This window comes from Podarcis gaigeae (assembly GCF_964106915.1).
Source record: "Podarcis gaigeae genome assembly, chromosome: 1".
NCBI lineage: Eukaryota > Metazoa > Chordata > Lepidosauria > Squamata > Lacertidae > Podarcis > Podarcis gaigeae.
The window spans coordinates 6450049-6475315 of record NC_139678.1 but is presented as its reverse complement, the minus strand read 5'-3'; the positions used below and the strand labels follow the sequence as shown (position 1 = coordinate 6475315).

Sequence of the window (25267 nt, the reverse complement as noted above, 5' to 3'; positions counted from 1 at the left end):
ATCACCGCAAGCTTTGTGACTTCAGGCTGAGAGAACACAGCCTTTGCTACCTGAAGCAAATGACCCAAGTTCTTTTCAGGGGACATTTTCTCGTGAAACCTGGACAGGTGGTCCTGCTTGATCTCCATGGCCCACCGGCCACTTTTTACATGGCAGGAGAGACGGCGGGATTCATGGAGGCAACTGTCCATTGAGTGGCAAACAGGTGGCCTCAAAGAATGGGAGGGTCTGGGGATCCAAGGGGATGGAGAGGAAAGGCTTCTGCAACCTGGTGCTGCCCAGATGTCCTCCACTACAACTCCCACCAGCCCCTACCAGGGGTTGAGGGGAGTTGCCAGAGGTGGGCCACCATCTGACCTTTAGGACCCCTGGACCCCTGACCATTAGGTCCAGTCGTGGCCAACTCTGGGTTTGCGGCACTCATCTTGCTTTACTGGCCAAGGGAGCCGACGTTTGTCCACAGAGAGTTTTTCCGGGTCATGTGGCCAGCATGACTAAGCCGTTTCTGGCGAACCAGAGCAGCGCATTGAAACGCCGTTTACCTTCCTGCCGGAGCGGTACCTATTTATCTACTTGCACTTTGACATATTTTCGAAATGCTAGGTTGGCAGGAGCAGGGACCAAGAAACAGGAGCTCACCCTGTCGCGGGGATTCAAACCGCTGACCTTCTGATTGGCAAGTCCTAGGCTCTGTGGTTTAACCCACAGCGCCACCCGCATCCCCTTTATATGCTTACAGACCAGGGAAAAAACCATGTTTTCATATGTACACTGTAAGCTGCTCAGAGTGGCTGCGGAAACCACTCTGGGGGGAAGCAGGTGGGCAGGGTATGAATAAAACAACAGCAACAACAATCTCTATAAACAGGCTATGGGCTGACTAACATTCTATGGCCTGTGTTTGGGGTGGGGTGGGGTTATACCATAGGTTTGATTCTGTCTTCTTATGTATTTTGTGTTTGCATTTTGCATTTTTACATTGTGATGGAGGACAGTACAGTGGTACCTCGGGTTAAGTACTTAATCCGTTCCAGAGATCTGTTCTTAACCTGAAACTGTTCTTAACCTGAAGCACCACTTTAGCCAATGTGGCCTCCTACTGTCGCCACGCCGCCAGTGCACGATTTCTGTTCTCATCCTGAAGCAAAGTTCTTAACCTGAAGCACTATTTCTGGGTTAGCGGAGTCTGTAACCTGAAGCGTATGTAACCCGAGGTACCACTGTATACAAATGTAGTTAATAATAAAGGGTGATTTAATTAACAGATGGTGATGATCCATCATCTTAATTTGAGGGGGATGTAATGAAGAGCTTTAGTCAAAGTAGTCACCCGAGAAATATAGTTCACGAAAACCGCACACGTGTACTCCCATACTCACATGCATATGTACACGCGTCTCTCTCCCCCCCCCTCCCCTTGTCGTGAGAAACGTGTACAGGGTCGCTTTTCCCTTGTCTGCCTACCGCTAGCCCCGCCCCCAGCCCCCAAGCTCGTTCCCGCCTAGCCCTCAGCCAAAGCACGATCTGCGCTTGCGCAGCTCTCCCACCGTCGCGAGGGCCTATCCGTGAAGGGACAGCTTTTTAAAAGAGAAATAGATATATATCGGCCTCTCTTTCTTTCGCTGACCATAGAGTCTCCGCGACTTGTAGGACCATAGAGATAAGAAAAGGAGGACGGGGAAAGTTAGCACAAAGCGAGCGAGCGAGCGAGCGAGCGCGCGCAAGCACCGCCCCGCAGGGAAAGGCGGTGGGCGGGGCCGCGACGGCGCGCGCAGAGGAAGCCGCGCCCCGCCCTCTCGGCGAGGCCCCGCCCCCCCTTACGCCGTTTCTCCTTCCCTTTTCCCTCGCAGCCCTTTCCTGAGGGGGCCCGGCCGTAAAGCGAGGCGGCGGCGCGAAGTGTCGCGCTCTTCCTTCGTCCGCCCTCGCGCGAGAGCGGCGGCGGCCTGGCCTGACGGGAAACCTGCCCTCGCTTTACGGCCGCTGGATGAGGAGGAGCGGAGGAGGGGAGCGGGAGGCGCCGCGGCTGCTGCTGCTGCTGCTGAGGGGATTTTGGGGTGAGGCGGAGACGGGGCGGCGGGGAAGGGGCGGCCGGGGGGGGGCGGCGTGTGGGCGAGGGGAGAGTCTTGGGCGGGGGTCGCCTCTCTTTCTCACGCTTCTCTCCCTTGCCGGTCTCTTCCCGCCTCAGGACATGGCCGAGGTTCCGCCCGGGCCTAGCAGCCTCCTCGCTTCGCCGCCGGGAGACGCCGCCTCGCTCCTCCTGCCCTTTCCGGGAGCCGCCGAGGAAGAGGAGGAGGAGGAAGAAGAAGAGGAGGAAGGCGGAGGAAGAAGGCCTCGCGAGGAAGAAGAGGAGGAGGAGGAGGCCGGGGATGAAGGCGCCCGGGACCGCCGCCGGCCTTGCCCGCCGCACCGGCGCAACCACCAGCTCAACGGGCTCATCCCCGGGCCGGACCTGCGGCACTTGCGCGGCCCCCTCAAGGGCAAGGTCCTGAGCGGCGGCGGCGGCGGAGAGAAGCAGCGCCCGCCGGACAGCAAGAGAGGCGGCGGCGGCGGCGGCGGCAGGAGCAGCCCCAGCCCCGCTGGCAAGACAATGGGACACGGGCAGCAGCAGCAGCAGGAAGAGGGTCCCGAGCTGCCCCCCCAGCAGCAGCCTCCCTCCTCGCTCAGCAACCACCACCATCACCACCACCGGGTCCCCCGCTCCCAAGCAAGGACTGCGCAGCCCCCGGAGCAGCAGAAGCGCCGCCACGACGCTGCTTCTGCCCCCTCTGAAGGGGACAGGAATGGGCTGGCTGGAGCGGGAGGGGTGGAGGAAGGAGGAGGAGGCCACCAGGAGGAGGAGGAGTCCCTGCTGCTCCTGTCCAGGTCCTTGGCCTCCAACTGCAGCTTGCAGAAATGCTCCCCGGGGCCCCCCACCACGGACTCTTCCTGGGGCCCCCAGCAGGTGGAGGAGGAGGAAGGGGACCTGACGATACGATACGTCCGCTATGAGTCCGAGCTGCAGATGCCCGATATCATGAGACTGATCACCAAAGATCTGTCTGAACCCTACTCCATTTACACATATAGGTATTTTATCCACAACTGGCCTCAGCTTTGCTTTTTGGTAAGTTGGGGGAGGGGGCGAGGAAGGAGGCATGGTGAAGGAAGTTGGCGTTGAGGGGTATAGAGGATGGGTGGCCGGTGCAGGGTTGGGGAGGCCGCAGGGGAAGCTAGTCCACATTTGGTCACTTTGTTTTTGAAATAAAAGATACACAGAACCAGCTTGGTGACCTCTGTGGCTCAGCTGATTTGGCATAGGAATGTGTAAGTCTTCAGTTTATGGAGATTTTTCTGTAACTTCAAATTTGGGGTGTGCGTGTACAAATAAGACCCTCAACTTTTTGTGTGCATTAGTTGTCATTGACATTACTTTCCCATTTGATTTCTTTTTAGCATTCCCTCTCTCACCTTCAGCCCAGTAAAAATGAGAAATAGCCATATTAATGGTATCAATTGACAGCTGGCAGCCTTCATATCTGTAGAGAAGTTTTTAGAAACATTTTAGCCTGGATATTGTCTAGTCCCATCTTCCTTCAGACCGGCATTGATTTAAGTCCACATTACTTCTGAAAAGCAATTCAACACCTTTTAAAAGCCTCTAAAATGGATCTTATGTATCATTACATAGTAATACATTTCCACTTGGAACTGTGCTGTACTGAAAATCTCTTTTCCATTGTATTCAGTTCTTATTCTCCCTAATGAAATTGGAACACAGCTGTCATCTGTCATACATTGAAAATTGTGTTCCTTCTTAGTCTCTACCAAATGATGCTATTTTTATTATTCATTTGGCTGCCTCACCTTCTTTGAAATATTATTCTGTGATGGTAGAGTACTGAGGCCTGTAGAGATTTCAGAATGCTGAAAGAGGTGATCACAGAGCTAGAAACGTGATGGTTTCTCCTTTTTTCTGTGGCATGCCAATTTTAAATAGAAAGTTTACTTTTTCGTGTCATCTAAAGTCTCAGAAAAATGCATGTCTGAAGTATACATTTTAGTTACAGAAACAGCAGCTGGTCCACCCATATAGATGAGGGACTGTGTGTGGAAGCTTTGGGGAATTTTCTATTGAAGGGTAACTGTTGCTTGTGATATGTTCGAGAGAATGGGGACGCACCTAATCAAGTGCTCCTACTGCATTATATATGTTAAAGAACTTGTCAGTGCTAAAGGGAAATATTAGTGTCCCACCTTATAGCAAAATAACAATCAGACTGGACTACAGACTTATATGGTCAGAGCTCAGACTTGTCAGCCCCTCTTATGTTTATTTTTATGGATGCACATGCAGAAGTAGTAAATAATTTCAGGATCAAAGCTGTGCTGTTACCGGATGATGAGAGTAGAGGTAAACTACCAGGCAAATATTATATCTCTAAAGACAATTATAAGTGGACATAAAATAGACTTTGCGAACATTGTACAGGTATTTTGTTGAGCCTTTTAATATTATAATCCTTGGAATTTATTTATTTTTTACAAGGAAATGCCACCTATGGAATTTTATATCAGTTGATTTTAAAACGTTTATGAACTGCTAATTAGACAGCTTTTTAAGGGCTTGTGATGTGGAGAAGAGAACACTCATGGGCAAGCATCAATCGGCTAGGTAGAGAACAAAAATGGTTTGCGGGGAAAATCTTGAGGGGTGGTTCTTCATAGTGGCAGCATCAGTCCAAATGCTCATCACACTTCTTGTTAGGTCTGTGAATCACACAGGCATTGTGTATTGCTGCAGCAGATTGGTTATGTGACCTCAGAAGCCACTGGCTGGGCCCCAGTAACAAAACTGAACACCATGTTGTTTTAGTATAATGCTGCCTACATGCTGCATTTGGTAAAGGGACTGAGGGTGTTCACAAGCATCTGCTTTTAAGAAAAGTGATTAAGCATTTCAACTTGAGTCAGCCAATACCTTTGTTCTGGCACTTGTGAGGCTGGTTTCTAAACACTCATTTGCAGGGTTGATGTTCCAGAAAGCTGAACAAGAGCACCCAACAAAACTGAATTTTGGAAGGCCTTCTAGCAAGCAAACATTGCATTTATGGGTTTCAGCGGTTTATCGGTGCTAATAGATCTGTGGACGTTCTAATTATCAAATACAAAATGTTCTTCCTGAATCTTTTTGGCTTCTCTTCTCTGAACATATTAAAACTAATAATGCTGCAAGATGCTTAGTCCTCCCGGATTGATTAGCCTCTAACAAAATTAATCTGCCTGTAGTCTGTGCTGGATACTTTCAACATCCCTGAAGTCAGGTTTGATTTTTATTATTTTTTTAAGCAGTAGTGTTGGAGTGAAGCACTAAGCTTCCTATAGTAATGGGACTTTCCTTGCTTAAAGTTTTAATGCTGGTGATATGCCATAGTCTCTCCCTGCTTGTGTGTTTAGAAGTCTGGTGAGCCTGGACCCTTGTGAATGTTGAACATGAATGGTAACAGAACATAAAACGAGAAATTTAAAGGTGGCCTCATAAGGGCCAAATTTTTACTAGGCCAAGTTTCTAAATGGTGCTACTTGATGGTAAACTTCTGGTTTGGTTGCAGTTTGTGTTTTATAGATTATTGTCCAGTGGCCTAGTCTAAACCTAGCATTCAGTAATGCTTGCTCCCTTCTGTCTGTCATAGAGACATACATAGGAAACTGCCGTATACTGAATGGGGCTGTTGGTCCGTCTAGTTCAGTTTTGTCTACACTGACCAGTAGTGGCTCTAGGGTTTCAGACTGAGGTTTCTCCCACCCAACCTGGAGATGTCATGAATTGAAGCTGTGACTTTCTAGATCCTCTGTCACTGAGCTGCAGCCCTGTCCTCTCAAAGATTCTCTCTTCTTTCCATGATTTGCTTGATTCAGATGCAAACAATGATAAATGCTAACTAGCGCTACCTCAAAACAAACCGTGGAAGAAAGGAAGTATATGCACACATGAGAGAGGAAGAGAGGCAGAAAGAGAATGGAAACCTGTCACATGTTCCTGATCTCTAAACTATGGTTTGTAGATTGAACTAGTGTGGTGACTGAATGAGGCCCGTGAATAAAAGCTGGAGAAGTAAATTCTAAGCAGCTTTGGTTAAATTCTGAGCTCCGAGTGAAACACTGTTCATTTAGCTGTGTTGCTGGAACTAGAGACAGAAAGTTATTGTTTCCGGATAATAAAGTGACAACAGGAATTCAGGTATTGCTCATTAGCTTCAAAGATGAAAGACGTTAGCTTACAGCTGCTTATCTCTAGAATTTTTTGTCTTCACTATTGCAAGGCCATCAGTATGTCAGTGAGAAGTGATTTGCGGCTGAAGTTTAAGGCAGGGCTCTTTTTGTGCCCACTTCTTAAAATACTCCCAAAGTTTTCTGCAGGTCTTGTTATCTTCATGTGTGTGACCCTAGCTTCACTTCAAAGTGGATTCTAACTTACATACTTTCTTCATGCTTCTAACAATAATTGGCTGGGTGCCCTTTTAAGACATTAGGAACTAAGTGGGACCTGCTATTATTCATGACTTGAGTGAAATCTTAAGAGAAAGCTGCTTGAAATGTCATCTTCTGTATGTCATAACATAGCCTGGGTGCTTCTGCTGCTGTTGCACAATGAAATGAAATCTACTCTTGCCTGCCTACCTACCAAATCTAAGACTCCATGTAACCTCTAAGGACAGAATGTAAGAGAACAGCTGTGCCAGCATGAGGGCACAAAATGCTTATGTTGTATGCCAGCGTAAGCATTTCTAAGTTCAAGCAGCTGGCTCTGTTCATCCTGCTATGCAAAGGCTGTTCCCTGGCAAGAGGCGAGTAAGCCTATTGTATACTGTGTGTGTGTGCCCTTGAACTCACTACATGAATGCACACTTGTTCCAAGAGGTTTGTTAGGAAGAAAAACCGTGCCCCCATTGATCACAATGGGAGAGTTAAGTACCTGCTTAAATCCCTCCTGTTGAACTTGATCAGAATTCAGGGTGCTTAACTGTAATTGGTTTGTGCTGCTAGCCTATAATGCTGCCTGATTCCAAGTGGTTTGGCCTATAATTCATTATTACCCTTGGTGTCTCTTTAACAAAAGAAGATATAGCATGAACAGTCACGTAGTACATTCGAGCTTCTTTGCACAAAAATTGGTGTTCTCTTAGCATATTCAGCTTCACGGTGACACTTCTCGGCATCTGGCTGATACACACAAAATGTGTGCAAGGTTTCAGCCTAAGGCAAGAATTTAGCGTAGGTTGGGGATTTCCCCCTCCCCTGTGTTTGAGAAATTGAGAAGGTAGTTGAGCTCCTCTGCAACTCACTGTTGCTGCTTAATTTTTTATATCTTAAAAAACTTATGGGGCCCTTCTATGCCAGATTTTATTAAGAAAACATTTTGATGTGATGGATTGAATTTTAAATCCAGTAACTTTTCCTTCTGAGTCAGAGTGCTTGGGTTGGTCTCTGCATTGTCCTGTTGCACAGGTTTTGTGGGTAGAGACTTGGATCTGAGAGGAGAGAGGTGCAGATTTAGCATGGAATCTCCCCTTAAGGCATTCCTTGGTGGTAAATTTTACACATTCAGTATATTTTATCACATAGGTTTATGAATCTTTTCAAATGAAATGATTTTGCAGCTTCTTTTCCTCACTCAAGAGTTTATTTACGTGTGCAGGTGTGTCACAAGTGGATTAGGAAGTGTACAGTTAACTTCCATGAGTGCTTAAGTTATCAGTAATTAGTATTTTGTTGAAAGGATAAGAATTCTGAAACAAATTTAGTTATGGCAAGTGATCTACGTATATATCGAAAACCTTTGTGTATATTTGTGTGAAAGAGGTAGAAAGTGGGGTTTGGGGAGTGTAGATTTTTCTTTCCCTTCTTCGCAGTCCTCAAACCAGTTATTCCAGAATATCTTCTGGAGTTCTCTCTGACTGCAGCTTTGTTTGTGACTTCCAGTTTAGTTCATGGTTAGAGGACAGTGGCTGTATATCATTGGAACAGCTTGCTAACTTAAATAATGCTTAGATTGTGTATTTCCTTCTCGGAATTTCAAAATTATTTTCCTCAGGCCAGTAATAGGGGGTCCATTCTTACCCCGAAACATTCGCATCCAGAGGCGCTGCTTCTGCGCATGCGCACGGGGGCGATAGCCTGCTTCTGCGCATGCACACGCAGTGGAAACCTTTCCATTACTTATGGGTTTGCCACGTGTATAACCCGAAGGATACGTATCCAGAGGTGTTCGCAACTAGAGGTACCACCGGTACTGGTATCGATGCATTCTTTGAATTGCATGAGGCTTTCCTTTACATAATCTTTTAGGAGTTCTGTGTAGAATAGGCTGAAATCAGTAGCGTGTATCCTAAATGACAAGCGGAAACAAGCTTGCACAAGCGGACCTTTCTGTCTCTTCTGCATCCACCCAAAAGCTCCTGAGGAAAGGCCAAGCAGGAGGGTGTTCCTAAAAGGCATGGGGGGGGGGGGACACACACACGCTTTTGAGCAGAGATGCCTTCTGCAGATGAAATTCGCAGACAGTCCCTCTGTCCAGTTGGGGGCAACTCCCCCCGCAGCTCTCCTTGCCCTGTCTCACACAGTGGAGAGGGTCCTCCAGCCCTCAGAGAGAGAGAGAGAGAGAGAGACTTCTCAGGATGGCGGGGCTTTGAGGGAACAGAAAAGTGAGCTTTCTTAAATTTGTGCTACTTAGAATCCAAGCCAGTCAATGTAACAATTTGAGAAATCATCCTCCAAATTTGCCTTACTACAAAATGTGTAGTGTACGCTTTAGTTACTGGGAGATGCATCTGCCTTTATTTGTAAAGCAAATAACTTCCAGAAAGCAATTTTGCTGTAAATGTACTTATAGAATGGTGAGTTTTCTGGCACTGCATATTGCCCTCTTAATCTACAAAAATCTTCTTGGATTGTTGTTTTTTTCAAGGCAATGGTAGGAGACGAGTGTGTAGGTGCCATCGTCTGCAAGTTGGATATGCACAAAAAGATGTTTCGCAGAGGTTATATAGCCATGTTAGCAGTGGATTCCAAATACAGAAGAAAAGGCATAGGTAAGAATAGCATTTGTGTCCTTTTTTAAATAAATAAAAATATATCTAATAGTTGCTGCTTTGGGATGAAATCTTGATTACACCCTTCTTGTGTTACAAGTTATTTTTGAACGTTACTGTTTTTAGGTGAGAAAACTTGCAGTTCTACAGTCTTTGAAGTCCATAATAGACTCCTGATAATAATCCACTTTTGCGTGTTCATTAACAATTCTATACGACTAGTTCGTTTTTAAATAATCATAATGTACACAAAAGATGGAGAAACAGGGCATGACCTGAAAACATAAGATCCACCAGACATGCACCAGTCTGGGTCTCAGAGTCTGAGTTCTCAGATACCCAGTTTAGAGTTCCATCATGGGGAGAAAGAAAGTTGATCATTTTTTATTTAGAGTAGCTGCACCGTTGTGTTGTGGAATACTTACAGCTGTGTGGTGCATCCCATGTTCATAAAAATAATATGCAAGCCATGTTATGAAAATCATGTCTTAAGCACATATACTTAATCATGCAAATCAGTGAAAGCCCTCCAGTATATGTGTGTCTGTGTTGAGGGAACAGCAAACAAAAATTAAATAAAAAGCTGAAACCGGGCCTCTGTGAGTTCACCAGCTTGCCCACCACCAGGTGATAACTTCACCTTCTCAGCAAGTTTGCTGTGTTTGTTAAATTGAGCCATCATGAATTCATTGAAGTGTGTCATGGCTGCATTTTGAAGGAAATTGCCAGTGTTGGGCACTACAGGGTCTCGTGGCTGCTACACGATAAAACCCCTAATCTATCTACCTACATTTGCTGTGAACAGATGGCATCCCTCAGGTGGCCAGATGTAGCCTGACAACTACCAGTTGCCAGCCGTTTTATGTATGCCTTAAATGAACCAAAAGCCAGGGGGGAACCCTTTTTTCTTCCTTAATGCAAATGTAGGCGCCATGAATGAATGGTAAATTGGATATGAAGCAGAAACTACTCTCCCACTCCCATTTTAGAAGGAATTTGTTGGGCGTTCCTCCCCAAACACACTTCGGCTTTAGGCTTGGTTACAGAAATTGGTGGTTTCCAATTTAATCCCAGCCACCTTTAAACCTCAGCGCCTAGGACTTGCCAATCGTCAGGTGGCGATTCGAATCCCCGCGGCGGGGTTCGGTCCCAGCACCTGCCAACCTAGCAGTTCGAAAGCACCCCCGGGTGCAAGTAGATAAATAGGGACTGCTTACTAGCGGGAAGGTAAACGGCGTTTCCGTGGGCTGCGCTGGCTCGCCAGATGCAGCTTGTCATGCTGGCCACGTGACCCGGAAGTGTCTTCGGACAGCGCTGGCCCCCGGCCTCTTAAGTGAGATGGGCGCACAACCCCAGAGTCGGACATGACTGGCCCGTACGGGCAGGGGTACCTTTACCTTTACCTTTACCTTGTTCAGACCAGGGTTCCACAAGGAGATGGGACTAGCTCCCACGCTTGTGCTCTGCCTTGGCCCTCTGAGCTCTGAAGGCTTGCTTTGCGGGAACTGGGAGAAGAAAGCTTGCCTTGGCAGTTGGGAGTAAGTGAATTCACAGGCCATTGCTTCAGATCGCTGGTACAGCATACTGTTGACTGGCAGGGATCTAAAGAGTCCCTTGTGCAGGCACACCAGGGTGCTTTGGTTTTCTCTGTCCACAGCAGCAACTTATTGGACACAGCTTGGTTCCCTTCTTATTCACTGACATAGAAACTCATTTATTATTTCCCCCCCAGCGTTCATTCTAGTTGCATCCTATTGAAGATGGGCATGCCTCTTTTATGTGCAGTGCATGCTCTTCGAGGTGGCTGCCTTGCCTTGTAAGACATCTTCAGATGGTAGACTTCCTCGGTTAAAACACGTCTAGACGGAAATCTGAACTACACTAAGGGAACAAATACAAAACTTGGTGAGGGGAGGGTCCAAAGCATGACATTTTGTGAGAAGCAAAACTCTGACAATGCAGGCAATTGAAGGTTGTTGTTTTTTAATGCCAAGGCCTTAGTTGCACAACCCATGATGCCTCACACTTTTAAGCCCCTTATCCTGTACCCCAGAATCTTCCCTGGCCATACAGTTCATTATACCATTGCAGGCTAGGTGGCCCTGGCTGTTGTAACACCTTCATTATTTTAAATCAGATTTATTGTTTGGTGGTTGTTTTCCTAGAAGCTGCTTTGTGCTTCTGCTTCAGTAAAAATAAAATAAAAAAGACCTCAATAAGGCCATTGCTTCAGTTTGAATTAGGAGACAGGAAATGCCCAGCCCAATTTGATGCAGAGGGCTAAGAGGCCTTTTTATTTTGAATTAGAGAAGGTATTTTATCTTGGTTGTACAGAATAGCCATAGTAATCATTAATTATGTACATTTGCTTTTATGCCATAGCCTGAACTCTAGGAGCTAATTGGTGCTGAAATAATTTGTGCCAGTGGTTTAAATTTGTTGCTTTTAATCTCTATTCCAGGTACAAACTTGGTTAAGAAAGCTATTTATGCCATGGTAGAAGGAGATTGCGATGAGGTGAGTCTTTTCTTCATTTGAAGGAAGTATGTTTTCATTCCTCGCTTCGCTAGAAGGCCATCATTTCAAATGCCATTTGCTATGTAAGCAACTCTTCTGTTAGAGCAGAATATAGAACACATTCAGAAAGATACATTATTCTGAGAACTTTCTGTGACTCCAGGAAATGAGTTAGCATCTGTTTGACTGTTTTAGACAGGGCAGTGATAATAATAATAATAATAATAATAATAATAATAATAATAATAATTTATTATTTGTACCCAGCCCATCTGGTGGGGTTTCCCCAGCCACTCTGGGCGGCTTCCATAGAAACCAGAAAACACTAAAATATCATACATTAAAAACTTCCCTGAACAGGGCTGCCTTAAGATGTCTTCTGAATGTCCGGTAGTTGTTTATCGTTTTGACATCTGATGGGAGGGCGTTCCACAGGGCGGGCGCCACTACCGAAAAGGCCCTCTGCCTGGTTCCCTGTAGCTTTGCTTCTCGCAATGAGGGAACCGCCAGAAGGCCCTCGGCGCTGGACCTCAGCGTCCGGGCAGAACGATGGGGGTGGAGACACTCCTTCAGGTATACTGGGCCGAGGCCGTTTAGGGCTTTAAAGGTCAACACCAACACTTTGAATTGTGCTCGGAAACATACTGGGAGCCAATGTAGGTCTTTCAAGACCGGTGTTATGTGGTCTCGGCGGCCGCCCCCAGTCACCAGTCTAGCTGCCGCATTCTGGATTAGCAGTAGTTTCCGAGTCACCTTCAAAGGTAGCCCCACGTAGAGCGCATTGCAGTAGTCCAAGCGGGAGATAACTAGAGCCTGCACCACTCTGGCGAGACAGCAGGTAGGGTCTCAGCCTGCGTACCAGGTGGAGTTGGTAGACAGCTGCCCTGAATACAGAATTGACCTGCGCCTCCATGGACAGCTGTGAGTCCAAAATGACTCCCAGGCTACGCACCTGGTCCTTCAGGGGCACAGTTACCCTATTCAGGACCAGGGAGTCCTCCACACCAGCCCGTCTCCTGTCCCCCAAAAACAGTACTTCTGTCTTGTCAGGATTCAGCTTCAATCCATTAGCCGCCATCCATCCTCCAACCGCCTCCAGGCACTCACACAGGACCTTCACCGCCTTCACTGGTTCTGATTTGAAAGAGAGGTAGAGCTGGGTATCATCTGCATATTGATGGACACCCAGTCCAAACCCCCTGATGATTTCTCCCAGCGGCTTCATATAGATGTTAAAAAGCATGGGGGAGAGGACGGAACCTTGAGGTACCCCACAAGTGAGGGCCCAAGGGTCTGAGCACTCATCCCCCACCACCACTTTCTGAACACGGCCCAGGAGGAAGGAGCGAAACCACTGTATAACAGTGCCCCCAGCTCCCAACCCCTCTAGACGGTCCAGATAGATGTTATGGTCGATTGTATCAAAGGCCGCTGAGAGATCCAGCAGAACTAGGAAACAGCTCTAACCTTTGTCCCTAGCCTGCCGGAGATCATCAACCAGTGCGACCAAGGCAGTTTCAGTCCCATGATGAGGCCTGAACCCCGATTGGAAGGGATCCAAATGGTCCGCATCCTCCAGGCGTGCCTGGAGTTGTTCAGCAACCACACGCTCAATCACCTTGCCCAAGAATGGAAGATTTGAGACTAGGCGATAGTTGGCCATACTGGCCGGGTCTAAAGATGGTTTTTTAAGAAGCGGTTTAACGACCGCCTCTTTCAGCGGATCTGGGAATGTTCTCTCACAGAGGGAAGCATTCACCACCCCGCAGAGCCCATCACCCAGCCCTTGCCGGCTTGCTTTTATTAGCCAGGATGGGCAAGGATCAAGGAGACAGGTGGTTGGTTTCACGCGTCCAAGCAGCCTGTCCACATCCTCGGGGGTAACGGATTGAAATTGATTCCATGCAACTTGACCAGACAGGGCTCTAGCACTCTCCCGCCCCAGCCCTGCTCCCACGGTGGTGTCTAGCTCCTTCCGAATATGAGGGATTTTATCTGCAAAAAACTTTGCAAAATCGTTGCAGGAGATCTTGGGGTCTTTACAAGGCCCCGGTGGTAAAGGTGGTTCCGTTAAATTGCGGACCACCTGAAAGAGTCTCCTGCTACTATTTTCTGCAGATGCAATAGAGGCGGTGAAGAAAGTCTTCTTTGCCGTCGCTATCGCCACTTGGTAGGCTCGACGTTGAGCTCTAACCTGTGTCCGATCAGATTCGGAGTGAGTTTTCTGCCACCGACGCTCTAGCCGTCTCAGCGATGTCTATAAAGACTGTTTTTACAAACATCCAAAAACAGTTGGAAAAATTAACAGTTGTCTGGAGTAAGGGCACCTTAAAGTGGCATTTCTGGCTTGTGTACTAAAAGTTTAAGGTGTTGTAGACTATGCAAAACTGTGACAGTTTTTACTCTTAAAAAAAACCACATGACTAATAAGGATTTATTACATGAAAACACATATTGGGTATCAGCAGCTTCAGTATTCTCTAGGACTAATGCGTTCTCTTCACAATAGTTGGGGCCCAGAAGTGGTTTTCCACCCAAACATCCCTCTTAGCAGCCACTAGGCTTTATTAGAAAGTTGGTGCCACCTAGCAAGAAGAACTGATGAAGGGCATCGTTTGCGCATAGCTGATGTGTTGCCTTTAAAAACCTGGCAGTGAAAATTACCATGTAAAAGCATGAAATCTCTCTCGCACACGTGATCTGAAAGCAATTTTTTCCCATCCTTTTGTTTATGAGCAAAGCTTTGGGATTTTTTTGAGGCACACTTTGATTAAAATAATGTTGGGCCTTTGCTGGAAGGAACTACATGTGACCCAGAGGGAGACACCCACCCTTAAAAGCGCAATACAGGATACCATTCCTTTTGTTGAACAGTGGGCTATCCTTTTGTTGACCTGTTTTGCTAATCTTTCTGGTTTGGTGCTGTGCCCCGCAGCCTTCCCTGCCTCCTCCCTTGATCTGCTTGAACTCTCTTAAAACTGATTTGTGTTTTACTTCCCAAATTTAGTCCACTGAACTAGGACCAAACCAGGTCGATGGGCGAAAAATCTGAAATTATGGCTTGGTTCAGACACCGTACCAAATCTATAGTTTATGCTAACCACTGCTCAGAGCCTTGGTCTGAGCATTCAAATGTCCCAGCTATGGTTTAGAGTTTCTTTCCCATTTCCTCCCTCTTTGCTCAGCACTCCTGTCTCAAGATTTACTGGCTTCCAGACATACAGCAGCAGCTGTAACTTATTCAGCTTTGGCATCACATAACTAATACAAACTATAGTCTGCAAACTCACATCGCATCACAGGCCACAGTTTCTAATTCCAACTCGCTGCCAAACTGCAAACCATGGCTTATCAAATTGGATATTGAGCCAAACATCCTCACTCATCTTAAAACAGTTGCTGCTTTTTAGGCGCTCTGAATATGAACCTAATAAAATCAACCGATGGGAACTAATGTTGAAATCTTGACTTGGAAGCAGCTTGTTTTTGAAAGGGCAAACTGGTAGAAAGGCTTTCCTGAACAACTACAAAAGAGAACCTTGAAGTACTTAGAATACCAATAAACAAGAATTTCAACATTAATTCACACCTGCTGAACCAACAGAGTAAACAATGGAATGAATGCTGCTGGTTGTGCTGACTACTTGCAATGATAATTTATTGCCCTGCCTTGAAAACAAAGGTGTTGCATATGACAGCTAGAGATTCATTTGCTTCATAAATGCGCAAAATTCATTTTTTAAAAAAACACTGTGGAATATCTCCCCTTACCTGTAAAAGGCCAGGAAAATAATGATAGCTATCAAAGATTGAGTTGTTTATTTTATGTTAACATAACGGTAAAAATAAGCCCGCTCAGGCAGAAAAATAGCAAACATTTCATTGTGGAAATGACCATTGCTTGAGCCAAAAAAGAAAAAGAAATACAGAGACAATTCTAGTTAAAATGAAAGCCAATGAGATACATTTTCAGCAGGGGTCAGCAAACTTTTTCAGCAGGGGGCCGGTCCACTGTCCCTCAGACCATGTGAGGGGCCAGACTATATTTTTTTTGGGAGGGGGGGAATGAATGAATTCCTAAGCCCCACAAATAACCCAGAGACGCATTTTAAATAAAAGGACACATTCTACTCATGTAAAACCACGCTGATTCCCGGACCGTCCGCGAGCTGGATTGAGAAGGCGATTGGGCCGGATTTGGCCCCCGGGCCTTAGTTTGCCTACCCATGATCTTCAGCTTTAAAATGATAGCCTTGCTACGTATTACTGAGTGGGTCAATGTTGTCCTAGTTGTTGCCCCATTTTTCTTCTCTGAACCCCCATTGCTTTTCTCGTAGAATTGTAGAGTTGGAAGGGATCCCGGTGGCCATCTAGCCAAACCCCCTGCAATGCAGAAATCTCAACTAAATCATATATTATATATGGCCATCCAACCTCTGCTAAAAATCTCCAAGGAAGGAGAGTCCACCACATCTCATGGAAATCTGTTCCACTATTGAACAGCGCTTACTGCCAGAAAGTTCTTCCTGATGTTTAGTCGGAATCTCCTCTGTAACTTGAATCCATGGGTTCAGGTCCTGCCATCCAGAACAAGAGAAAACAAGCTTGTTCCCTCTTCCATGTGACAGCCTTTTACATATTTGAAGATGGCTATCCTGTCTCCTCTTACCGAAGCTAAACACACCCAACTCCCTCCGCCGTTCCTCATAAGGCTTGGTTTCCAGACCCTTGTTCATCTTAGTTGCTGTCTTCTGCACATATTCCAGCTTGGCAACATCCTTAATTAGTCTGCAGCATCCTTTCCCAAACTTGGAGCCCTAGATATATTTTGAACTGCATTTCTCTGGAGCTGTTTTGAATTGAACTATTCCTTGAAGAGCTTAAAGTTCCCGAACAATTGGATTATTCAGATTTATAAATTCCAGTTTGCATTTATAGTAGATTTTCTTTCTCCTGATGCAGTAAATTAGAAGCCTGAAACAGGAGCATTCATTATGAATCCCCTTTGTTTCAGGTCTATTGACCATAATAAACTGATTATGATGATGCGTCTTCTTACCTTGCCATATATTTAATTCTGATGCATTTGGATCTGAGCCATTCATGTGTGTACAATTCTCACTACTCAGCAGCTTTAGTCTGAACTAAACAATGTGTGCTGAAAAGTGTTGTATTTTGATGTTGCAAGTAATAAAAGTTCTCTCTGCGGTGATGGATCGATTACTATTTCATGCATGCATACAGTCACTTTACGTAGCAGTTACTGAATAATTCCCCCCCCCCCCCCAGAACAAATATATATATATATATATATATATATATATATATATATATATATATACACACACACACACACACCGTATTTTTTGTTCTATAAGACTCACTTTTTCCCTCCTAAAAATAAGGGGAAATGTGTGTGCGTCGTATGGAGCGAATGCAGGCTGCGCAGCTATCCCAGAAGCCAGAACAGCAAGAGAGATTACTGCTTTCACTGCACAGCGATCCCTCTTGCTGTTCTGGCTTCTGAGATTAAGAATATTTTTTTTCTTGTTTTCCTCCTCCAAAAACTAGGTGCGTCTTGTTGTCTGGTGCGTCTTATAGAGCGAAAAATACGGTATATTGAGTTTCAACATTTAACACATACATTCAAAACACAATTTCGTCTTTTCTCATTTTGGTTGGCTTGCCACTCCTTTTTCCACAGAGGAGGAGTTCTCCCCTTCTGCACCCTATCTTCTCACTATCAAATCATAACCATAATATTATAATCTAATGCAGTTACAGAGTAATTAATACACATTTGTGGGCTATGCAGTGTTGGACTATCACAGTGGTGCGGCAGAGCCCAGGCTTCTGTGGCCTTTTGAATGTCTGAGCACAGCCAGTGTCTTAAAATAGCACTGGTGGAAGTGAATGCTGCCTGTGTAGTTAGAAAAGCAAATACTTCTAGAGATAATGTTAGTGGAGTTTGTTTGGTTTATGGCTCATTCCATCCTTAGAGATCAGGGTGGACATAGTGTTGTTAGTCACAAAATCTGTTGCAGCTTGAAACTTCAGCTCCCTCACTCCTGGCCACCCCAACTCAACGTATATAAATTGGCTTTATGGATATTTTGGGAAGCAACTGTGATCTGTGGTTTGTGACGGTGCTGATGGACGTGAAGCAGTTTCATTTGTGTATATGCTTAACTTGCAATAGGTAGTGATGGCTGGACACATTTGGAGGGAGAGGAGGCATTGAATTAGGGGAATTTGGGGAAATAGGAAACTTCCTAGGTGGGGCAGTGAAGCAGTAGGGCTGTGGACTACGCATGTGGCAGCGGATAGCAAGAAGGGGCAGAGGTGCATACAAGAAGCAGTATGCTCTCGTTGATGCTGATTATCATCGTTATGTGCATGCTTCATAGGCAAGAGTCTGCAAATGCAGCTGTCAGAGGAAGCCATGACACTTTAATCAGCCAAACCACCTGCCCCTGTACAAAGTGGCCTAGAGGACCGTCTCTGAATTGCACTGGGCTTCAGAGTCTCCGAAAAAGAGTAAAACGACTCCCAGCTTCAGACTGCCTCTGAAGCTCAGCCCCCACTTCGGACCCTCTCGGGATGCTGAAAGGTTTCGGGGAAGGACAGGAGGTAACCAGGAATAACAGCGTCTCCACCCCCATCGTTCTGCCCGGACACTGAGGTCCAGTGCCGAGGGCCTTCTGGCAGTTCCCTCACTGTGAGAAGCAAAGCTACAGGGAACCAGGCAGAGGGCCTTCTCGGTAGTTGCACCTGCCCTGTGGAACGCCCTCCCATCAGATGTCAAAGAGATAAACGACTACCTGATGTTTAGAAAACATCTGAAGGCAGCCCTGTTCAGGGAAGTTTTTAATGTGTGACATTTTGATGTATCTTTGTTGGAAGCCGCCCAGAGTGGCTGGGGAAACCCAGCCAGATGGGCAGGGTACAAATAAATTATTATTATTATTATTATTATTATTATTATTATTATTATTATTATTACAGCTGCGTCTAAGACCTGGTAAACGTGAGCAGTAGTATAGAACTGGGATGGCCAGTTGACTGTTGGCAGGCTAAATCAGGACTCTAGTGTCTCTTAAGAAACTTCAATCAAGATGTGGTGTAACTTTAGCTTTCTGTTCCTCCTGTAAGAAAAAAACACGTCTCAAGTGTATTGTACTTTTTAAAGTAATGATATGACAAATGTCATAAATAAAACAAATGTTTGTATTACACAGAGAGAGACTTGCCTACTTACATACACAGTGTGTGCTCAGAAAGATAAAGCGTGTTGCTGCCTTATGTACTTTCACTGTGAGGGCTACAGCCAATTTCCCTTCTTGAGAGGATCTTTCAGAGGCATATTCAATCATCGTTTTCAGTTACCCTCCCTGGTCTTGGGCAGCCCTCATCTAGGTAATGCCAGCTTAACTATATAATGTCTGACCATCTGAGAGATGGTTAGATTGTTCTGGCACCAGGCTGCCATTAGGAGAACATAGAATATGTCCTTCTGCATTTTAGAGAACCGGTTGTATGGATTCATGTACACACATAAGATATTTGTTGCATATCTTGGCTCTATGAAACGCCTTTTTTCAGATCAACAATCCCAGATTTAGCTTGCTATGTTCACATCCTGTCAATGGAAGAACAGGTTATCAGTGAAAATGTATCACCATTTGAAATTGTGGTTGTTGGGTTTTGTTTTGGGTCTTTTTGGTTTTTTTAAAAATAACATTTTTGTCCATCCTTATGCCACAGGAGCTCAAGAGATGAAATGTGCCCCCCCTTTTTTCCGTCTTCTTGCAAAACTGTGAGGGAATTGTTAGGCTGAGGATATGACTCAGCCAAGATCCCCTGAAGTGCTTCATGACTGAGTGGAGATATGAACCCACATCTTTCTAGTCACAGTCAATACTCTGAATTGTTGTAGTTGCAAACCTTGGTCCTCCTTTGTAAATGCATTAGTTGTTTTTTTTTAAAAAAAACAAAACACCCCACATGCTGGACAGGTGATTTAAACATGCACATTTGAATCAGCAAATTGATTCCTTGACCAGTTCTGGGGGTTTCTATAGTGATATCCTTGTGACACGGGACTACAGATAATTTGAAGCTGAAATACAAGAATCTGACTGCTGCTTAAATATACATATATCAATCTGATGAACCTTGGAATTTCAGGAAAATGCAGTATCGCTTGAAAATATTGTCATCTTCTTTTGCAGGTTGTCTTGGAGACCGAGATCACCAACAAGTCCGCGTTGAAACTTTATGAAAATCTTGGCTTTGTTCGAGACAAGAGGCTGTTCAGATACTATTTAAATGGAGTTGATGCACTGCGTCTTAAACTGTGGCTGCGTTGATAGGAGGCCATCCTTGCGCCCAGGACTCCTCTCCCCAGCCAGCCGGACAGCGGCGTCCTTTGCATGCAATGCAATTTGTGTGAAATTGCTTTGCAGGTGGACATAATAACTTCCATGCAGCTCTTCTCTGTGAGTGTCTCATCGAACGTCGCACCTAAATCGTTGCACTGTGTGGCATGGCACGTCTTGTTCTGAATTTGCAACAGGTTGTTTCAGACTTCAGATCCTCTTGGTAACCAGGAAGATGTGCCAGTAGGTAGCCAAGATCCCTGTTCATTTGCAAGTCTACTGACTCCTGATATATAAGATGGTGAACATTTTATCCAAGAACCTGTGTAATGTGGAACACAACTTTTTTTTCCCCCGGTTCCAGAGAGAGAGAGAAAGAGATAAGCCAATGTAGATTGTAAAAAGAAAATTTAAAAAAATACTATAAGTATACTAACATTTCATACAAAACTCACCATAGGTTTTTTTTTTCTCTGGGGAAAATAAAAACTGCTTCAACTTTAGGTTTTATTTTTCAATATTGAACTTTTCATTCTTAAATATTGGTACCTCAGTGATTAGTGGATGAAAAAATGTATTGTAGGGTGGGGTGTGTGTTACATCGAGTAACGGTGACAATAAAATTGCGTCTGCCAGTGCCTGTATAGATAGTATATTTGTCTCCACCGCTGACTTTTGAGTGCATGCTTTTCTTTTCTTGATCCCCCCCCTTTTTTTTGGTCTTTGCAAGAACAGATTTTATTTAAACTCTGGATTTGATAATAAATTATTTCCTTTATGATTTGGAAACTTCTCCCAGGTGAGGGCTTAAAAAGCCCGTCTCTTACAGCAAGAAGTGTAAGCTATTTTTTTTGAGTGGCTGCTAAAAGGGAGTCTGATGCACTTTTTCCTTTAAAGAGAGCGAGGGATCTTTTTTTATATATAAAAAAACAAAACCACAAAGCAGTAAATTAATGTAGATTGGATCGATTTTTGTTTAATCAAAATTATCACTAGAATAGCTAAAGAGGCATTATTTTAAAGCAGTTGGAACAACGTAATTTTGATTTGGATTCACATTGCTTTGCTTCCGTGTTCTTAAAAATGTTTCAGTTTTCAGTTCTTGGTCTTGGAAATAAATTTCAAGTTGCACCGTACCCATCTTTAAGCTGCATTCGCTTTCTCTCTTCTTCTTTTTTTAACGAAAGCCAAAACTCTTGCAGTTTTAATTTTCTTCGGATTAATTTGGCAGAGAGGTGTTTGAAGGTTTGGTATAAACCCCGACCGCCTTTTCAGAATGGGCTACATCAGCTTGTAAAAAACAAATTTCCTTTTTCAGCAGCTCCACAGTGTACTTCTGTCTGTCAGTGCAATATGTAAAGCAAATCATTTCTTTTTGGCAGTTCAGCAATGACAGCGTTGGTATATATATTATATACAATATATATATATAAGCAAAACATTAAAATGACCCTAGATGACTCATGGAAAAATAAATTGTTTCCTTATATCGGAAGGAAATTCTTCAGAATTCAACTTTGCCTTACTATGTTGTTTGTTAAGGATTCAACCTGTCTTAAACAACAACAACAGCAATGGTTTGAGTTAACTGTACATTTGAGAGAACCTGATTTCCAATCACCCTTTGGAGAAGGACAACCCATTCTGGACAGCTTAGTAAGTTTAAAGGAAGGCCATCCCTATTTTGCACAGACTGAGCATCTTCCCCACTATGTATAAGTTGTGAATTGTATTTGGGAAAAATAAAGGATTTTAATTTAAAACTGGCACTTCTCTCTGGACACAATTTGTGTGGCTCACCTCTCCCTCCACAGTGGCCCCCCAATCTGAATCAGGCCTTAGTTGTAGCTCTTTATCAATTCGAGTGAGTGCCCTGCTAGCAGGACTCACCATGTTTGCACCAGCAGATAATGTCCTGTTGAGTATCCACCAGGCATCTGTTTCCTACCGGGGTCTAGCTATCGAACAATCGTGCAAGTCCATCTTTGCCGCTAATAAAGCCAAGAGTTTGGGCAATGGGTTGCCTAAGTAAATGCTACGAAGACATAATAATGGAAGCATCTTTTTGTTACTACTTCCCACCCCAGTATATAATTTTGTTTGACACTACAGAAAGTAAGCCAGGAGGATTGGAGGTCTGCATCTAGCCACCGTAAGAGTAATTGACGTGAGTTTTCTGGCATAAAATCATGATACTTTCTTTAAAGTGCTGGTAACCCTCTTATTTAATTACAGTGGTGCCCCGCAAGACGAACGCCTCGCAAGACGGAAAACCCGCTAGACGAAAGGGTTTTCCGTTTTGGAGGCGCTTCGCAAAACGAATTTCCCTATGGGGTTGCTTCGCAAGACGAAAAAATCTTGCGTCCCCCCCGCGGGTTTTTTCCGCTTTTTTCCGCCCTTTTCCTAAGCCGCTAAGCCGCTTATCAGCTGTTCTGCTGATAAGCCGCTTAACAGCTGATCGCTAGAAGCTGCTAAACCGCTGTAGCGCTAATCCACTAAGCTGTCAATGGGCTTGCTTCGCAAGACGAAAAAACCGCTAGACGAAGAGAATCGCGGAACGAATTTTTTTCATCTAGCGAGGCACCACTGTATTGAGGCTTTCGGTGACAAATTAGAAGTACTTCTTTTTAAAAACAAAGGATAAATCTTCCTGGACTATATAACTTTTCAACTGTAGGTTTACATTGCATGTTTGAATATACTGGGGGGGGTTGGGGGGGGAACCCACTGCAATATGAAAATCGTGAAACATTTTAACTTCAATTATTTCTCAGTATGCTAGCTCTCTACATACAGAAAGTTTCTCATTTTTGTGCTTGCATATTTAACTGCTGCCACGTGTTAAACTCTCATCTAAAATCCAAAGTGCCATAATCCTGAACGATCTGTCCCAGGTGCATTTTAGGAATATTTAATCTGTAGCTTGTATTTTTTCTTCCCAGCTGGCTGAAGTCCTCCAGAACGCCACTATTGAGTCCACTTCAAATACAATCTTGAGCATGCTGTGTACATCTTTCTTGTGTTGGAAGAATGCTGCTAGAAGCATTAGTAATTGTGGCAAAACAGTACTGGGACCATGTTTGAGGTACTCATCTATTCCCAATTTCAGAAGGCAAAAGGAGTGTTCTGAAGGGCTGTTGCAGCAGCAAGATGAGGGTTTTAAAAAACAAAAACAGTTTCAACTAACCAATCAGTGTCTAATGTTTTCTCCAAAAGAGATTTGTCTTCCAAGTACAAAAACATTCTTTGCAGTCCTGACAATAGCATTGCATCAAATCACTGTGAGGGGGAAAAACTTGATTCAGATAATGTTAATTAGTTGAAAACTTCAAGCAGATATCAAAACAAAAAATACAGCTGATTTTGCCTTGGTTTTTTCCCTGTTGCTGGATGAAAGTGCTGCATTTCTGTATTTAATTTGAAGTAGCCACTGGCTATAAGGGACGTGGGTGGCACTGTGGGTTAAACCACAGAGCCTAGAGCTTGCCAATCAGAACGTCGCCGGTTCGAATCCCCGCAACAGAGAGAGCTCCCATTGCTCGGTCCCAGCTCCTGCCAACCTAGCAGTTCGAAAGCACACCAGCGCAAGTAGATAAATAGGTACCGCTCCGGCAGGAAGGTAAACTGCATTTCCATGCGCTGCTCTGGTTTGCCAGAAGCAGCTTAGTCATGCTGGCCACATGACCCTGAAGCTGTACGCCAGCTCCCTCGGCCAATAAAGCGAGATGAGCGCCGCAACCCCAGAGTCGGTCATGACTGGACCTAATGGTCAGGAGTCCCTTTACCTTTACCTTTAGCCCCTGGCTGTAAGGACTATCTGCCATAATATGTAGTGGTTACCTTTCTCATCTGTGGTTTTGCCTACCGTTCTGTATCCTGGTAAGCCCAAAAGTGAAATGGTAATCTGCCCCTTTCTGCAGCTGCTTAGCATACCCTCAGAATATCCAAATATCTTGGACTACAGCCCCAAGAAGCAACAGACTGATGGAGAGCTATAGTCGCAAGTCATATGGAGGGCACCAGGTTGGCCAAGGATAGCTTTAGTATGTTGAATTTTCAGTGCACGCTGCCTTTTGCCATTAAAGCAGAGCGAATTGCTTCCAAGTTCCCCAAAATGCTGAGTCTATGAGCTCTAGAATAAAAAAATGGTTTATTTTTCCAGATCACACTGTTCTTTATTAAAGATCCATACCTTCCCTGCTTGTTAGGTTCTCAAAGTCATCTGGTTGGTCAACGTTGGAAACAGGATGTTGGTCTTGACCAGGGATTCCCAAACTTGGGTCTCCAGCTGTTTTTGGACTACAATTCCTGACCACTGGTCCTGCTAGCTAGCTAATGCATTGAAATTAATGGGGTGGAATAATGTAATGACAACGTAACTTACATAATTAGGTCAGTTACAGAAGTTGGCTACAGCAGCCAGTGAAATGAATAATATAGTTTTTGGCTGAAGTCGGACCGCAGAGGAATGGAAGCAGCGCTGCTTGTGAGAGGTGGAGAGCAGAACAGAAAACGCTGTGTCTTTCTGCATCCCTGCTGACTCGTGTAAGAAACTCTTAAGAAGCACATCTGGTTTCCATGCATCCCACTTGGTCTTTAGAACAGGACCTCTGGGGAATCAAGATCTTCTAGAGAAAACTGAGCCAGAGGTGACATGATCAAAGCCCATCAAGTTATACGTGGCGTGGAGGAAGTGGACAGAAAAAGCCACATAATATCCCGTTCCCTAAAAAATTGGCTCGGGATCAGGAGAACCCCTGGAACAGCACATGGGGGGGGGGGAGGAATAGAGCGGGGGATTGCCGCATGTGGCCAGCTGGAATGTTAGCACAGACGGGATAATGCAGCACTGAATTGTCATAGCGCTATGTTGAATTGGGCATCCAATGAAACTGAAGGTTGGAAGATACAGGACAGAAAATAAAGAACTTCACGTGCCACATTTTAAACAATGGAATTCATTTCCTCAGAAGGCAGTGATGGCAACCAGTTTGGATGGCTTTGAACAAGGGCTGGACGAATTCATAGAGGGGAAGGCTGTCAATGGCTGCTAGGCACAATGACTATGGTCTGCCTCCACAGTCAGAGGCAGTGATGTTTCTGAATGCAGTGGTAAAAAAGGTAAAGGGACCCCTGACCATTAGGTCCAGTCGTGACTGACTCTGGGGTTGCGGCACTCATCTCACCTTATTGAACGAGGGAGCCGGCGTACAGCTTCCAGGTCATGTGGCCACCAGGACTAAGCCGCTTCTGGCAAACCAGAGCAGCGCACGGAAACGCCGTTTACCTTCCAGCTGGAGCAGT

At 45.0% G+C, this 25267-nt stretch overlaps 1 protein-coding gene across 2 annotated transcripts; it reads left to right on the top strand.

Moving 5' to 3' along the window:
* NAA30 (N-alpha-acetyltransferase 30, NatC catalytic subunit) lies at nucleotides 1-21729 on the top strand. 2 transcript variants are annotated; one of them, XM_083737003.1, is made up of 5 exons: nucleotides 1-205; nucleotides 2186-3103; nucleotides 8945-9068; nucleotides 11530-11585; nucleotides 19817-21729. In XM_083737003.1, exons 2-5 carry the CDS (start codon nucleotides 2189-2191, stop codon nucleotides 19952-19954), a joined length of 1233 nt encoding a protein of 410 aa, XP_083593129.1. In that variant the 5' UTR covers nucleotides 1-205; nucleotides 2186-2188; the 3' UTR covers nucleotides 19955-21729. The 2 variants fall into 2 exon arrangements, with proteins under 2 accessions (XP_083593129.1, XP_083593128.1); XM_083737002.1 differs by lacking the exon at nucleotides 1-205 and adding an exon at nucleotides 1840-2054.
* Nucleotides 21730-25267: the final 3538 nt, after the last annotated feature.